We start from the raw sequence: 15,621 nt of genomic DNA, 5'->3' as shown, positions 1-15,621 counted from the left end.
GGGGGGGAGTAAGCTAAACAGCACACACATGAAGTGTTGGAACACAGCTTATTATGCAGATGGTTCCTTCATACTAGCGTGTGGAGCAGTAATGAGCAGACTAACCACGTTATGTAACAGCCCATGTTACGCACATACACACACTACCCCCCCCCCCCCCCGTCCCCCCCCCCCCGTCCCATTACGTAATCTCTCCCTCGCCTTGATGTGTGGATGAGCCAGCACCGTGTAAGAGAGCCAGAGATAGAGAGAAGGACAGACGGAGAGGGAGTAAAGCTGAGTGATGTAGCGAAACAGTATGCTTATAATTAGAACGTCAGTGGAGCATGATGATTTGTATATGAGTGACAGTGAAATGAAAGGTTGTGCACCCATAGTATCCTTTGTGTAACCCAGATCCAAAATGTGCGCATTGTGAGAGAGGGAGAGCATTGCCACAGTTTGTTCCATCTGGAAGAGGGAGAGCAAACAAGCGTGAGAGAGGGGAAACTCCAAGAGCAAAAATGAGAAGAGCTCTGGATCGCATGCTCTCAGGAGACCAGAGAGGGAGATAGAGAGCCTGCTGTAATCCCGTCTCTTTCCTTTCCTCTCTTATTCCCGTCCACCCCTCTTCCTCTCCTCCTGGTGTGGTGTCCCTAGATGCTGGAGAGCCAGGTGGAGGTGCGTCAGAAGGAGGTGGAGGAGCTGCAGAGCCAGGCCCAGGTCCTCAGCCAGGAGGGGAAGGATACGGACGAGGTGGACGGCCAGCGCCGCATCGTGGAGAAGAAGTTCCAGCAGCTGCTGGACCCTCTACGGAAGAGGAAGGGAAACCTCATGGCCTCCCGCGAGATCCACCAGTTCAACAGAGACATGGAGGATGAGATCGTAAGTACATTAGTCTAGCGTAGCCGTGTGTGCGTGTGTGTCTGTCTGTGTGGGTGGGTGTGCGCATGTGTGTTTCAGAGAAAGAGATTATGTATGCCTGCTTGTGCAAGTGTTACTTGTATTTTTATGCAAATGTCTGTAAGCTACAGTATACTATGTGCTTGTGTGAAATCCGTGCCCTATGGCAGTGTGGAACAGCATCAGAAGCTGAACAGCACCTTGTCTGAAGGGATTTAAGAGTTAAAATGTTTGTTTTTTGTTGGGGGGGGGGGGGTGCACTGAGTAGCAGCAGGTGCATGCTTTCATAGCTGTGGTGGTCTCTTTGTTCATGTGATGACTGTATTGACTCCTTTCAGGCAGACAAGCAGCAGCAGGCCATGTGTTTTGAAAGGACTGGGTTGGGTCTCTGAACTGAAGTGTCTGCATCTGTGTATGCCATCAACTGGATTTAAAATGCTTGCGTCAGTCAGAACAAAAACCGCTTTGTCTAAGTAGTTCACTTACATCAAGTTGTTAGTTGTGGTTAAGTTTAGATGTTTCCATTGCTTTTGCTACATCAGTGTCAATCTTCCAAAATTATTCATATCTATATCTGTGTTTTCCTCTTAGCTCTGGGTTGAAGAGCGAATGCCACTTGCAATATCAACAGACCACGGAAACAACCTGCAAACAGTCCAGTTACTCATCAAGAAAAACCAGGTAAGAAACTAACTCCATCCGTTTGAACCTTGAACAGTATTTCTATCTATAGAATATAGCTCTTAGCATTTACAGTAATGTCAGGGTGACAGATCTATTTCTGACTTCATTCTGACCTGCTGCCCTTCGACCTCTTCCCCACCAGACCCTGCAGAAGGAGATCCAGGGCCACCAGCCCCGTTGTGATGACATCTTTGAGCGGAGCCTGCAGGTCCTCAAGGATGATGACGACAGCCTCAGCGGCGAGGAGATCCACCAGCGGCTGGCCGACCTGCGGCGCCTGTGGGCCCAGATTCTGGAGGAGACGGGCAAACGCCATGGACGCCTGGAGGAGGCCCACATGGCCCAACAGTACTACTTTGATGCTGCTGAAGCCGAGGCCTGGATGAGCGAGCAGGAGCTCTACATGATGTCAGAGGAGAAAGCTAAGGTGAGGGGTGCAGTGGGGCAGAGAGCTAAAAAAAAATGTTTTTTTTTTATGAGCAATCCAGAATAAATGTGAGGTAGGATGATGGTGATCAAATGTTATTGGTCACATACACATGGTTAGCAGATGTTAATGCGAGTATAGCGAAATGCTTGTGCTTCTAGTTCTGACAACTTGTTAAATATTACTGCACTATCTAACAATTCCACAACTACCTAATACACACAAATCTAAAGGGATAGAATAAGAATATGTACATATAAATATATGGATGAGCGATGACCGAGCGGCATAGTCAAGATGCATATGAGATGAGTAATGTAATATAGGCATTTGGTATTTTATTAGGATCCCCATTAGCTGTTGCAAAAGCAGCAGCTACTCTTCCTGGGGTCCACACAAAACATGAAACATAATACAGAATGACATAATACAGAACATCATTAGACAAGAACAGCTCAAGGACAGAACTACATACATTTAAAAAAAGTCACATGTAGTTTACATATCAATGCATACAAACAATCTAGGACAAATAGGGGAGAGGCGTTGTGCCACGAGGTGTTGCTTTATCTGTTTTTTGAAACCAGGTTAGATTTTTATTTGAGCATTATGAGATGGAAGGAAGTTCCATGCAATAAGGGCTCTATATAATACTGTATGTTTTCTTGTATTTGTTCTGGATTTGGGGACTATGAAAAGACCCCTGGTGGGATAGGTGTGTGTCAGAGCTGTGTGTAAGTTGACTATGCAAACAATTTGGGGTTTTCAACACATTGACTGCATCACTTCTTAATTTTATAAGAAACAGTCTCTCAACTCTTAGCCAAGAGAGACTGGCAGCATAGTATTTATATCAGCCCTCTGATTACAATCAAGAGCAAAACGTGCCGCTCTGTGCTGGGTCCGCTGCAGCTTAACTAGGTATTTTCTTGCAGCATTGGACCACACAACTGGACAATAATCAAGATTAGACAAAACTAGAGCCTGCAGAACTTGCTTTTTGGAGTGTGGTGTAAAATAAAGCAGAGCATCTCTTTCTTACGACTAGACCTCTCCATCTTTACAACCATTGAATCAATATGTTTTCACCATGACAGATTACAATCTAAGGTAACACCAAGTAATGTAGTCTCCTCAACTTGTTCAACATCCACATAATTCATTACCAGATTCAGCTGAGGTCAAGCACTTAAGGAATGATTTGGACCAAATACAATGCTCTTAGTTTTAGATGTTCAGGACCATCTGGCCACCCATTCCAAAACAGACTGCAACTCTTTGTTAAGGGTTTCAGTGACTTCATTAGCTGTGGTTGCTGGTGCGTATATGGTTGAATCATCAGCATACATGGACACATGCTTTGTTTAATGCCAGTGGCAGGTCATTGGTAAAAATAGAATAGAGGGTCTAGAGAGCTGCCCTGTGGTACACCACACTTTACATGTTTTACATTAGAGACACTTCCATGAAAGAAAACCCTTTGCGTTATATTAGATAGCTCTGGTTGATATTATTGACCATAAACTGTTGAAAACTTAAGTACTATGGATTTTCAAAGGCTGCACTGAAATCTAACAGTACAGCTCCCACAATCTTCTTATCAATTTCTTTCAACCAATCAACAGTCATTTGTCAGTGCAGTGCATGTTGAGTGCCCTTCTCTATAAGCATGCTGAAAGTCTGTTGTTAATTAGAGAAAATTACAGAGAAATAGAATTGTATTTGGTCAAACTCAATATTTTTCCATCAGTTTGCTGTCAGCAAGCTTATAGGTCTGCTGTTAGAACCAGTAAAGGCCGCTTTACCACACTTGAGTAGTGGAATTACTTTGGCTTCCCTCCAGGCCTGAGGACAAACTTTCCTCTTTTTTCCCTTTTTTTCCATCATTCTTTATATCTTTGATTCATAATACAGTTTCTTCTTCTTTTTGTTGAGTTTAGTCACATAATTTCTCAATTTGCAGTAAGTAAGCCAGTCAGATGTACAGCCAGACTTATTAGCCACTCCTTTTGCCCCATCTCTTTCAACCATACTGTTTTTAGTTTCCTGATCAATCTATGGAGCCTTAACAGTTCTAACAGTCAGTTTTTTAATAGGTGCATGTTTATCAATAATTTGAAGAAGCCATTTCATAAATTCATGAACTGCAGCATCTGGATGCTCCTCATTTATCACATCAGACCAATAAATATTTTTAACATCCACATCCGCAAAATCTTTTGTATGATCTCTTATATACTATTTTAGGCCCAGCTGTTGGAACTTTGGCTTTCCTGGATATAGCCACCATATTGTGATCACTGCATCCAATGGGTACGGATACAGCTTTAGAACAAAGTTCTACAGTATTAGTAAAAATGTGATCAATACATGTGGATCTTGTTCCTGTAGTGTTTGTAAACACACTGGTAGGTTGATTAATAACCTGAACCAGATTACAGGCACTTTAATAATATGTAAACATTATTAAAGGGCCAATGTTTAAAGTGACTAGTGATCAATTTATTAAAGTGGCAAATTATTCGATTCTGTATGTAGGCGGCAGCCTCTCTGTGTTAGTGGTGGCTGTTTAGCAGTCTGATGGCCTTGAGAGAGAAGCTGTTTTCAGTTTCTCGGTCCCAGCTTTGATGCACCTGTACTGACCTCGCCTTCTGGATGGTAGCGGGGTGAACAGGCAGAGGCTCGGGTGGTTGTCCTTGATGATCTTTTTGGCCTTCCCGTGACATCGGGTGCTGTAGGTGTCCTGGAGAACAGGGAGTTTTCCCCCGGTGATGCGTTGTGCAGACCGCACACCCTCTGGAGAGCCTTGCAGTTGTGGGCGATGCTGATGCCATACCAGGCGGTGATACAGTCCAACAGGATGCTCTCAATTGTGCATCTGTAAAAGTTTGTTAGGGTTTTAGGTGACAGGCCAAATGTATTCAGCCCTCTGATTGGGCTTGATAGGATGTAGGTTGATGGTGATTGTACCTAATGGAGGATGTAAGAGGATGGTGATTGGGCCTGACGGGGGAGGCAGGAGGATGGGGATTGGGCCCTGACGGGGGAGGCAGGAGGATGGGGATTGGGCCCTGACGGGGGAGGCAGGAGGATGGGGATTGGGCCCTGACGGGGGAGGCAGGAGGATGGGGATTGGGCCCTGACGGGGGAGGCAGGAGGATGGGGATTGGGCCCTGACGGGGGAGGCAGCTGTCTTTGGTAGAGATACAATGTGTGTTGGTTAAAACTGGTGGGTTGCACTTCAGTAGTTTGTTGGGCTAGATCATTAGGAGGGGCAGAGTTTAATAGGAACTGGGGTGTGGTTACAAGGCAAGCTGCTGGATAGGAAAGAACTGGTTGGTACTGTACAAGGGGTATTTCTGCACTTGGTAGGACTGTGAATGTTGCCTGGTAAGTTGTTGGTCTGTCAGGCAGAGGTGGATCCTTATCACAGTGACAAATGAGGAAGTCGGTGAAGGGTAAAAGATGTGTGCAGCGACCTGGGCAAACATGGCCTTACGACATAGTTGTGTGGCATGCTGGGATATTGGGTGTGGAAGGTGAGTAGGCAGAGAGTAGTCCTCCCGTTAATGTTTTCATGTCCTTTAGTAGGCTGGATGCTCCTTGGCCCTTAATATTCTCCTACCACAGGACTGGATCTCTGTGAGACTAGTCTATCTCTAGTCAATAATGTACACTGATTTGTATTTTTTAAATTGATTTAACCTTTACCTATCCAGGTTAGTCACATTGACATAAATTACATTTTTGAAGAGAGGCCTGGTCCAACCAAGACAGCAGCAGGGGGGTAACAATGTTTGCGACAAATATCAGACATACCGTAACAACTTACAGACATAGACACACCATTCAAAAAATAATAATATTCACGTAGACAAACATGCATTTAAATTAAAGGAACATACAAGTGTCATAGATACAAGTACAGCTGTATAAAAAAAATAGATCATATGTACCACCGCATCAAGTCCTAATGTCAATCACATTCCTGAGTAGCATGTGAGTCAACCAAACCTTTAAACTCCTCCAGCTGGTCTGGAGAGAATTCCAAGAGCACGGAGCTGAGTAGCTAAAATGTTTTGCCATGATCCATTCTGATTTTAGGAACTGGTAGGAGTAAGACCGTGACTCATATTTATTTTCTGACCTTATCAAGGAAGAACAGAGAACTTGGCAGGTTTCCCAAAATGGCCTTATAGATGGTATAGATAGTATAGATAGATACATCTTATAGATGGTATACCAAACCGTGCCCGTGTACGGTCTGTGCCGTCACCGTCTGTACCTTGACGCTCTCTCTGTGTGTGTGTGTGTGTGTAGGATGAGCAGAGCTCTGTGGCCATGTTGAAGAAGCACCAGATACTGGAGCAGGCTGTGGAAGACTACGCTGAAACTGTCCACCAGCTGTCCCAGACAAGTAGAGGCCTGACGGCCGCCGGACACCCTGAAAGGTGAGTGGTCTCAGGGGCTCATCCCCAGGGTTAAAGACCACCTCCAGTGAAATTTGGAAATTTAAACCATAATCATATCCACCCATTTCAGTCTAAAGAATGTTAAGGGTTTAAACCCAGCCCAGAGTGGTCAGAGACCAGACACTTAACCTCTTGCGACGAACAATCCGGGAGCGTAATCATAGCCTCAAGCGAATTAGCATAACGCGGCGGACGTAAATACCCCTAGTAACTTTTCCTATTCATGAAAATCGCAAATTAAATAAATATATTCAAACACAAGCTTAGCCTTTTGTTAACAACACTGTCATCTCAGATTTTCAAAATATGCGTTACAGCCAACACTAGACAAGCATTTGTGTAAGTTTACCATGGCATAATGCTATGCTAGCTCTGCTGGCAGCAGGCAACATTTTCACGAAAATAAGAAAAGCAACCAAATTAAATAATTTACCTTTGAAGAACTTTGGATGCTTTCACTCAGGAGACTCCCAGTTAGATAGCAAATGTTCCTTTTTTCCCAAAATATTATTTTTGTAGGCGAAATAGCTCCCGTTTGTTCATCATGCTTGGCTGAGAAATCGACCGGAAAATGCTACCATTACAACGCCAAACTTTTTTCTAAATTAACTCCATAGTATCGACAGAAACACGGCAAACGTTGTTTAGGATCCATCCTCAAGGTGTTTTTAACATATATATTCGATAATATATCCGTCGAGGCAATTGGTTTCTCATAAGCGATTGGAAAAATGGCTACCTCAGTATTTTACGCAATATTTTCTGCGGGAGACACCATGTGACCACTTGCTAAATATGCTCCCTTACGGCTATTCTTCAATGGAAATGCGTAAAAAGACATCACAATGTTGTAGACGCCTTGGGGAATACGTGGAAAACGTAAGCTCATTTGTAGCTCATTCACAGCCATATAAGGAGTCATTGGCATGAGGCGGTTTTAAAAAATGTGGCACTTCCTGGTTGTATTTTTATCTGGGTTTCGCCTGTAACATCAGTTCTGTGGCACTCACAGACAATATCTTTGCAGTTTTGGAAACGTCAGTGTCTTTCCAAAGCTGTCAATTATATGCATAGTCGAGCATCTTTTCGTGACAAAATATCTTGTTTAAAACGGGAACGTTTTTCAAAATTAAAATAGCGCCCTAAATCCAAGAGGATTGTAACTGTAAGGTTCATCTCCATTCCCACTGAGTTGAAGTAGGATTTAACCACCCAGAGGTTAAGGCTTGACAGTTTAGCATCACAGAAGAGAGAGGGTAGGATCATGTATATCCTATATCGTAACCCCCTACCTACCCTGCCTCCTTCCTCCGCCTGCTGTGTAGTGAGCGGATCGGCATGCGTCAGTCCCAGGTGGATAAGCTGTATGCAGGGCTCAAGGACCTGTCGGAGGAGAGGAGGGGGAAGCTGGACGAGAGGTTCCGTCTGTTCCAGCTCAACAGGGAGGTGGATGACCTGGAGCAGTGGATCGCTGAAAGGGAAGTAGTGGCTGGGTCACATGAGCTGGGACAGGACTACGAACATGTCACGGTATGTAGTGCAGCCATGCCACTTATGTTACCCTGTTGCCAGAGTATCTAGCGGAATATGTGCGTCCTCACTTTGCTGTGATAATATCCCTCTGCAGATGCTTCAGGAGCGTTTCCGTGAGTTTGCTCGCGACACAGGCAACATCGGTCAGGAGCGTGTGGACACCGTCAACCAGTTGGCGGATGAGCTTATCAACTCAGACCACACCGACGCGGCAACAATCGCGGAGTGGAAGGACGGGCTGAATGAAGCATGGGCCGACCTGCTGGAGCTAATCGACACACGCACGCAGATCCTGGCGGCTTCCTTTGAGCTGCATAAGTTCTACCATGATGCCAAGGAGATCCTCAACCGCATCCTGGACAAACACAAGAAGCTGCCTGAGGAGCTGGGCCGAGACCAGAACACAGTGGAGACCCTGCAGAGGATGCACACCACCTTTGAACACGACATCCAGGCCCTGGGGACACAGGTATGACAATAACGCCAGTAGCCAGAAAGACCAAAACACCTACTACGGCAGTTAACCAGCAGCATACCACTCTGCATCCCACTGCTGGCTTGCCTCTGAAGGTAAGCAGGGTCGGTCCTAGTCGGTCCCTGGATGGGAGACCAAATGCTTCTGGAAGTGGTGTGGGAGGGCCAGGAAGAGGTACTTCCTGTTCCCAATGCCTCATCGCATTGATTGGGGACATTACCCTATGTAGGGTGCTGTCTTTTGGATGGGATGTTAAACGGCTGTCCTGACTCTCTGGTCACTAAATATCCCATTTGTACTTTTCGTAAGAGTAGGGGTGTCCTGGATAAATTTCCAATCTGTCCCTCAAACTATCATGGCCACAATCATACCCAGCTTCCAATTGACTCATTCATACCCCCTCATTTCCCATGTAACTATTCCCCAGGTTGTTGCTGACCCTCTGAACACCTCCGAAAATGTGGTTTGGTAAGAAGAATGCCCCTCTTCCCACAGGTTTTATTACTACCTCTGAGGGTTTAGAGCTTGAGGTAGTCACCTCATACAAGTACTTGGGAGTATGGCTAGACGGTGCACTGTCCTTCTCTCAGCACATATCAAAGCTGCAGGCTAAAGTTAAATCTACACTTGGTTTCCTCTATCGTAATAGCTCCTCTTTCAGCCCAGCTGCCAAACTAACCCTAATTCAGATGACCATCCTACCCATGCTAGATTATGGAGATGTAATTTATAGATCGACAGGTAAGGGTGCTCTCGAGCGGCTAGATGTTCTTTACCATTCGGCCATCAGATTTCCAATGCTCCTTATAGGACACATCACTGCACTCTATACTCCTCTGTAACCTGGTCATCTCTGTCTACCTGTCGCAAGACACACTGGTTGATGCTCATTTATAACCCCCCCCCCCCTTATCTGAGATATCTACTGCAGTCCTCATACAACACCCGTTCTGCCAGTCACATTCTGTTAAAGGTCCCCAAAGTACACATCCCTGGGTTGCTCGTCTTTTTAGTTCGCTGTAGCTAGCGACTGGAACGACCTGCAACAAACACTCAAACTGGACAGTTTTTCAATGAAGAGATGGAGATAAGATTCCATCATTGACACTCTTACTGACAGTTGTGGCTGCTTTGTGTGATGTATTGTCTCTACCTTTCCCTTTGTGCCCAATAATATTTGTACCATGTTTTGTGCTGCTACCATGTTGTCATGTGTTGCTGCCGTGTTATGTTGTCTTTAGGTGTCTCTTTATTTTGTTGTCTGTTGTGATGTGTGTGTTGTCCTATATTTACAAAGTATTTATTTTTAAATGTTTAATCCCAGACCCCAGTCCCCGCAGGAGGCCTTTTGCCTTTTGGTAGGCCGTCGTTGTAAATAAGAATTTGTTCTTAACTGACTTGCCTAGTTAAATAAATAAAACATGTACAAAAATGAGATTGTGTTCTCGATCAAGGGGGTAAAGCAGTTATATTACAGCCTAAACAAATTATGCAGCTATAAGGTGAATCTCTCACAGATTTGTAATGTAAATCATAGATAAGACTGGTTTCTTTCCCTCCCCAGGTGAGGACGTTGCAGGAGGATGCTGTGCGTCTGCAGTCTGCCTACGCCGGAGACAAGGCTGATGACATCCAAAAGAGAGAGGGTGAGGTGCTGGAGGCCTGGAGGACCCTGCTGGAGGCCTGCGACGGCCGCAGGGTCAGACTGCTCGACACCGGCGACAAGTTCCGCTTCTTCAGCATGGTGCGAGACCTCATGCTCTGGATGGAGGACGTCATCCGCCTCATCGAGGCTCAGGAGAAGCCCAGGTACTGTGAACCTGACGGGAAACAGTTGGGCCTCATATACGGATAATTTTTTGAAATAGCTTGACATTATTTCAGTGCATGTTATTTTCTCTTACTGACTCTTCAAGAAAAAACAGAAAAGGTGAGAATAATCTCTATAGTTTTCTGTAAGGAGCTTGTGGTCGACAGCTCGAGTCCAGATTTTATGTATCTAATCCTCAATGGTCTGTCCTGATTGTTGTGATTTACAAAGTTATCCTCACTAGCTCACCCTATAAAACTCTCTGTATTAAAAGGTTGTAGTCCATGCCCCTGTGTAAATCGCTAGAAATATGTCAATTTAAGCTAGGGAGATCATTGGATGCGTCTCAATCCACATCATCCGCCTACTTTATGTTGCACATCCTCATCTGCGATGAAAGGTGACAGAGCTAGTGCGGTGTTAATCAGACCATGAGGCATCCCGAAAATCGTCTGAACGATTTGGCCTACAAACTATTATGAAAAAGATGGAATGATGAGACTCTCACAAACACGGTGGTGTTCATAGTTTTGCTCTACGACTGCCACAAGCTTCTTGGGACTCGTCTGAAGTCTGTACAGCCGATCTTCCAACTTCTGTCTGTACATACTAATATGACCCCTCCTGGGAACGCCCACAGGGCTCACAAGACTCGTCTGAATGTACCCGTTGAAAACATTTATGGAAGTACTGTATATGGAGACTGTTTAGTGCCAAAAATAAGAGGTTAAATGCATGTACAACAAAAAAAACTTTCTTATGTCTCTTAGATATAGGACAGACACTTCAGAACAAAATTCCTTTTTGATAGTTTTTTGGGGACTAGCCGTTTTGTGTAGTGAATCAGTAATTCATTGTGTTTGTTTGGGCTAATAGCAATAAGGCCCCAAAAAATGTTTTCATCAAATATACACTATATATACAAAAGTATGTGGACACCCCTTCAAATTAGTGGATTCAGCTGTTACAGCCTCACCCGTTGCTGACAGGTGTGTAAAATTGAGCACACAGCCATGCCGAAGTGGTAGGCCACACAAGCTCACAGAATGGGACCGCCGAGTGCTGAAGCATTTTGCACATAAAAATAATCTGTCCTCGGTTGCAACATTCACTACAAAGTTCCAAACTTCCTCTGGAAGCAACGTCAGCACAATAACTGTTCGTTGGCAGCTTCATGAAAGTGGTTTCCATGGCCGAGCAGCCACACACAAACCTAAAATCGCCATGAGCAGGGGGGAAACGCATTCTCTGGAATGATGAATCACACTTCACCATCTGGCAGCCCGATGGTCGAATCTGGCGAATTTGGCGGATGCCAGGAGAACACTACCTGCCCAATGCATAGTGCCAACTGTAAAGTTTGGTGGAGGAGGAGGAATAATGATCTGGAGCTGTTTTTTCATGGTTTGGGCTAGGGCCCTTAGTTCCAGTGAAGGGAGATCTTAATGCTACAGCATACAATGACATTGTAGATGATTGTGTGCTTCCAACTTTGTGGCAACAGTTTGGGGAATGCCCTTTCCTGTTTCAGCATGACAATGCCCCCGTGCACAAAGCGAGGTCCATAAAGAAAGGGTTTGTAGAGATCAGTGTGGAAGAACTTGACTGGCACAGAGCCCTGACCTCAACCCCTTGAACACCTTTGGGATGAATTGGAACGCCTACTGCGTGCTAGACCTAATCGGCCAACGTTAGTGCCGACCTACCTAATGCTCTTGTGGCTTAAGTCCCCGCAGCAATGTTCCAACATCTAGTGGAATGCCTTCCCAGAAGAGTGGAGGCTGTTATAGAGGCATAGGGGGGGACCAACTCCATATTGATGCCCATGATATTGGAACGAGATGTTCGACGAGCAGGTGTCCACGTACTTTTGGTCATGTAGTGTATGTGTGTATATAGATATACAGTGAATTCGGAAAGTATTCAGACCTTCACTTTTCCACATGTAGTTTTTTTCCCTCGCACAATACCCTATAATGACAAATTAAAAGCAGGTTTTTAGAAATGTTAGCAGATTTATTACAAATAAGAAGCATAAATACCTTATTTATGTAAGTATTCAGACCTTTTGCTATGAGGGTTGTGTGCTTAGGGTTTGTTGTCCTGTTGGAAGGTGAACCTTCACCCCAGTCTGAGGTCATGAGCGCCCAGTTTTCATCAAGGCTCACTGTACTCTGCTCCTTTTTTAATTTTTAAACATTTTACCCCGTTTTCTCCCCAATTTCGTGGTATCCAATTGTTTAGTAGCTACTATCTTGTCTCATCGCTACAACTCCCATACGGGCTCGGGAGAGACGAAGGTTGAAAGTCGTGCGTCCTCCGATACACAACCCAACAAAGCCGCACTGCTTCTTAACACAGCATGCATCCAATGGCACAGCTGGCGCTGCAGTACAGCGCCCTTAACCACTGCGCCACCCGGGAGGCCCACGCTGCTACTTTCCCTCAATCCTGACTAGTCTCCCAGTCCCTGCCGCTGAAAAACATCCCTGCAGCATGATGTTGCCACCCATGCTTCACCGTAGGGATGGTATTGGCCAGGTGATGAGCGGTGCCTGGTTTCCTCCAGACGTGATGCTTGACATTCAGGTTAAAGTGTTTAATCTTGGTGTCAACAGACCAGAAAGGCCTGATTGGTGGAGTGCGGCAAAGATGGTTGTCCTTCTGGAAGCTTCTCCCATCTCTACAGAGGAACTCTGTCGGCGTGACCATTGGGTTCTTGGTCACCTCCCTGGCTATGGCCCTTCTCCCCCGATTCCTCAGTTTGGCTAGGCGGCCAGCTCTAAGAAGAGTCTTGGTGGTTCCCAACTTCTTCCATTTAAGAATGATGGAGGCCACTGTTCTTGGGGACCTTCAGTGCTGCAGAAATGTTTTGGTACCCTTCCCCAGATCTGTGCCTCAACACAATCCTGTCTCGGACCTCTACGGACAATTGCTTTGACCTCATGGCTTGGTTTTTGCTCTGACATGCACTGTCAACTGTGGGACATTATATAGACAGCTGTGCCTTTCCAAATCATGTCCAATCAACTGAATTTCACACAGGTTGACTCAAATCTAGTTGTAGAATAATCTCAAGGATGGTCAATGGAAACAGGATGCACTGTAGCTCAATATCAAGTGTCATAGCAAAGGGTCTGAACTTATGTAATTAGGTATTTCAGTGTCTTTAAGATATATATGCGTTGTCATTATGGGGTGTTGTGTGTAGATTGAGGAAAATATTCAATTCAATACATTTTAGAAGGCTGTAACAATGTGGGAGAAGGGGTCTGAATACTTTCTGAATGCAGTGTGTATGTATGTGTCTTTATTTACTTTGGTACTTTAAGATGTCTTAAAAAAATAGCAAATGACCCTTGGTATGACCTTCTTTAAACAATTCCACATAGCTTAGTAGGATCCCCCCCCCCCCCATCTTAGTCTGGGCTTAGACTCTTATGGGTTAATGCTATAGCAAGGTTTTCTGCAGCTCAGGTTTTCAGCAGATGGCTCAGCTGAATGTATTCCCACTGACAGTTGGTCCTTTTTATAGCTACTTAAAATGCACCTGCAGAAAATGGTGTATACACCATGCCTCAATGTCCTCCTCTCAGGGAGACAGCAGCACATCAAGCCCTTATCTGGCAATTGGTTTCAGTGCCTCTCAGCTGAATCTCAGCCAGCAGCTTACCATGGAGACAGAATGAGAGGGAGACACCAGGAGACAGACAGGAAAAGACGAGAAGGAGAAAGAGACCGACAGACGTTGTGGGCTAATGAGGATGTCAGGTAAAGGGCAAGAGGGAAACAGGAGGAAAAGGAGAGAGAATGATGGATTGGCTACTGAGGTGAATGGTGAAAAAAGCAGGAAGGAGAGAGAAATGGAAACATTTGGTTTGTCAGTAATTGCATTGCTCTGTTTCCACTGTCTGAAGGAGTAACACCCTATCCTGCCTCGTGGTTAGTCTGACATTGGCGTGGTCCCAGGGATCAGGGTAATCAGACAGGTCTCTGGGGGGGGGACATTATGTGAGCGGCTGTAGTCCACTGAAATACACTGGGTGTCAGGTCATCCTGTCTTGACTGTATGTACCAGTGGTTTTAGAAAACGTACACTAGCATGTTAACTAGCAATGTAAGTAGCATTTCATTGGTCATTTAAACCCCCTGTTAACCTAAGCAAAGGACATTGGGACCTTGATATGTTCAGTGTGTCACTCCTCTAATTGTCTTGATGGGTCACTCTTCTTGCCTTGTTGTGACACACTCCTCTTGCCTTGTTGTGACACACTCCTCTGATTGTGTTGTGTCCTCAGGGACGTGTCGTCCGTGGAGCTCCTGATGAACAACCACCAAGGCATCAAGGCTGAGATCGACGCCCGCAACAACAGCTTCACCAACTGCATCGAGCTGGGCAAGTCCCTGTTGGCAAGGAAACACTACGCATTAGAGGAGGTGAGGGGCCAACGATGTCATAACACCCTCACAGATGCTGTTACTTCCCTCTGTTCTGTTTCTCTTTTTTGCCTCGTTCTAATTCTTTGTCTCTGAATGGAAATATGGCTCCCTCTAGTGTTGTGGTGTGTCATTACATGTATGGTGTTCTTCGCCTCAGTTAAAACTAAATGTCCCTTCATTTTTCAGATCAAAGAGAAGTTACTACAGTTGACAGACAAAAGGAAATGCATGATTGACAAGTGGGAAGACAGATGGGAGTGGCTAAGATTGGGTAATTCTATCAAATCGTGTTCAGTCTGTTGCACCGTATTAGCTACTGTGTAACTGTTGCTTTATACTGCCGTGTTGTCTGACTAGCTGTGTTTCTGCCTAGTTCTGGAGGTGCACCAGTTTGGTAGGGATGCGGGTGTGGCTGAGTCATGGCTGCTGGGACAGGAGCCGTACCTGTCCAGCAGGGAGATGGGGCAGAACGTGGACGAGGTGGAGAAACTCATCAAGAGACACGAGGCCTTTGAGAAGTCCGCTGCCACCTGGGAGGAGCGCTTCTCAGCGCTGGAACGGCTGACTACGGTGAGAGGACAGGGGATGTTCACAACTCACAGGGCTGTAGGTTAAACCAGTCATACAATAACTACATTTAGTTTTTAATTAGATTAGGCATCCATCCTGTGAGGGGAATTTTTCTTGGGCTTGAGATGGTTAAAGAAACTAACTCATATAAGATAAGTGTGTGTGCAAATTAAGAGGCCTGTTCTAACTGTTCTGTGTGTAGGGTAACCCATGATGTCTGGCCGCTCCGCCAATAATATGACAGAAACTGACTGGTTCCTCTTGATCCTAGACAGAGTAAAGGTTATATCCTGCACACCAGTAACAGAGCTATTGTTCTGTTTTGGAG

The 15,621-nt window shown here is 45.2% G+C and overlaps 1 protein-coding gene across 2 annotated transcripts in view; it reads left to right on the top strand.

Annotated features, from left to right (window-relative positions):
• Positions 1–15,621, top strand: part of LOC139412798 (spectrin beta chain, non-erythrocytic 1-like) — a 128,447-nt gene that overhangs the window by 98,965 nt on the left and 13,861 nt on the right. For both annotated transcript variants that reach the window (XM_071159530.1, XM_071159523.1), the window contains 10 exons: positions 640–864; positions 1,474–1,563; positions 1,709–1,993; positions 6,314–6,444; positions 7,791–7,995; positions 8,093–8,467; positions 10,038–10,282; positions 14,582–14,720; positions 14,910–14,994; positions 15,097–15,293. In XM_071159530.1, coding sequence (XP_071015631.1) covers positions 640–864; positions 1,474–1,563; positions 1,709–1,993; positions 6,314–6,444; positions 7,791–7,995; positions 8,093–8,467; positions 10,038–10,282; positions 14,582–14,720; positions 14,910–14,994; positions 15,097–15,293 — 1,977 coding nt within the window. The remainder of the gene's footprint in view (positions 1–639; positions 865–1,473; positions 1,564–1,708; positions 1,994–6,313; positions 6,445–7,790; positions 7,996–8,092; positions 8,468–10,037; positions 10,283–14,581; positions 14,721–14,909; positions 14,995–15,096; positions 15,294–15,621) is intronic.

The sequence above is a fragment of the Oncorhynchus clarkii genome, chromosome 1 (assembly GCF_045791955.1).
Source record: "Oncorhynchus clarkii lewisi isolate Uvic-CL-2024 chromosome 1, UVic_Ocla_1.0, whole genome shotgun sequence".
NCBI lineage: Eukaryota > Metazoa > Chordata > Actinopteri > Salmoniformes > Salmonidae > Oncorhynchus > Oncorhynchus clarkii.
This window is presented reverse-complemented; position numbering and strand designations above follow the sequence as displayed.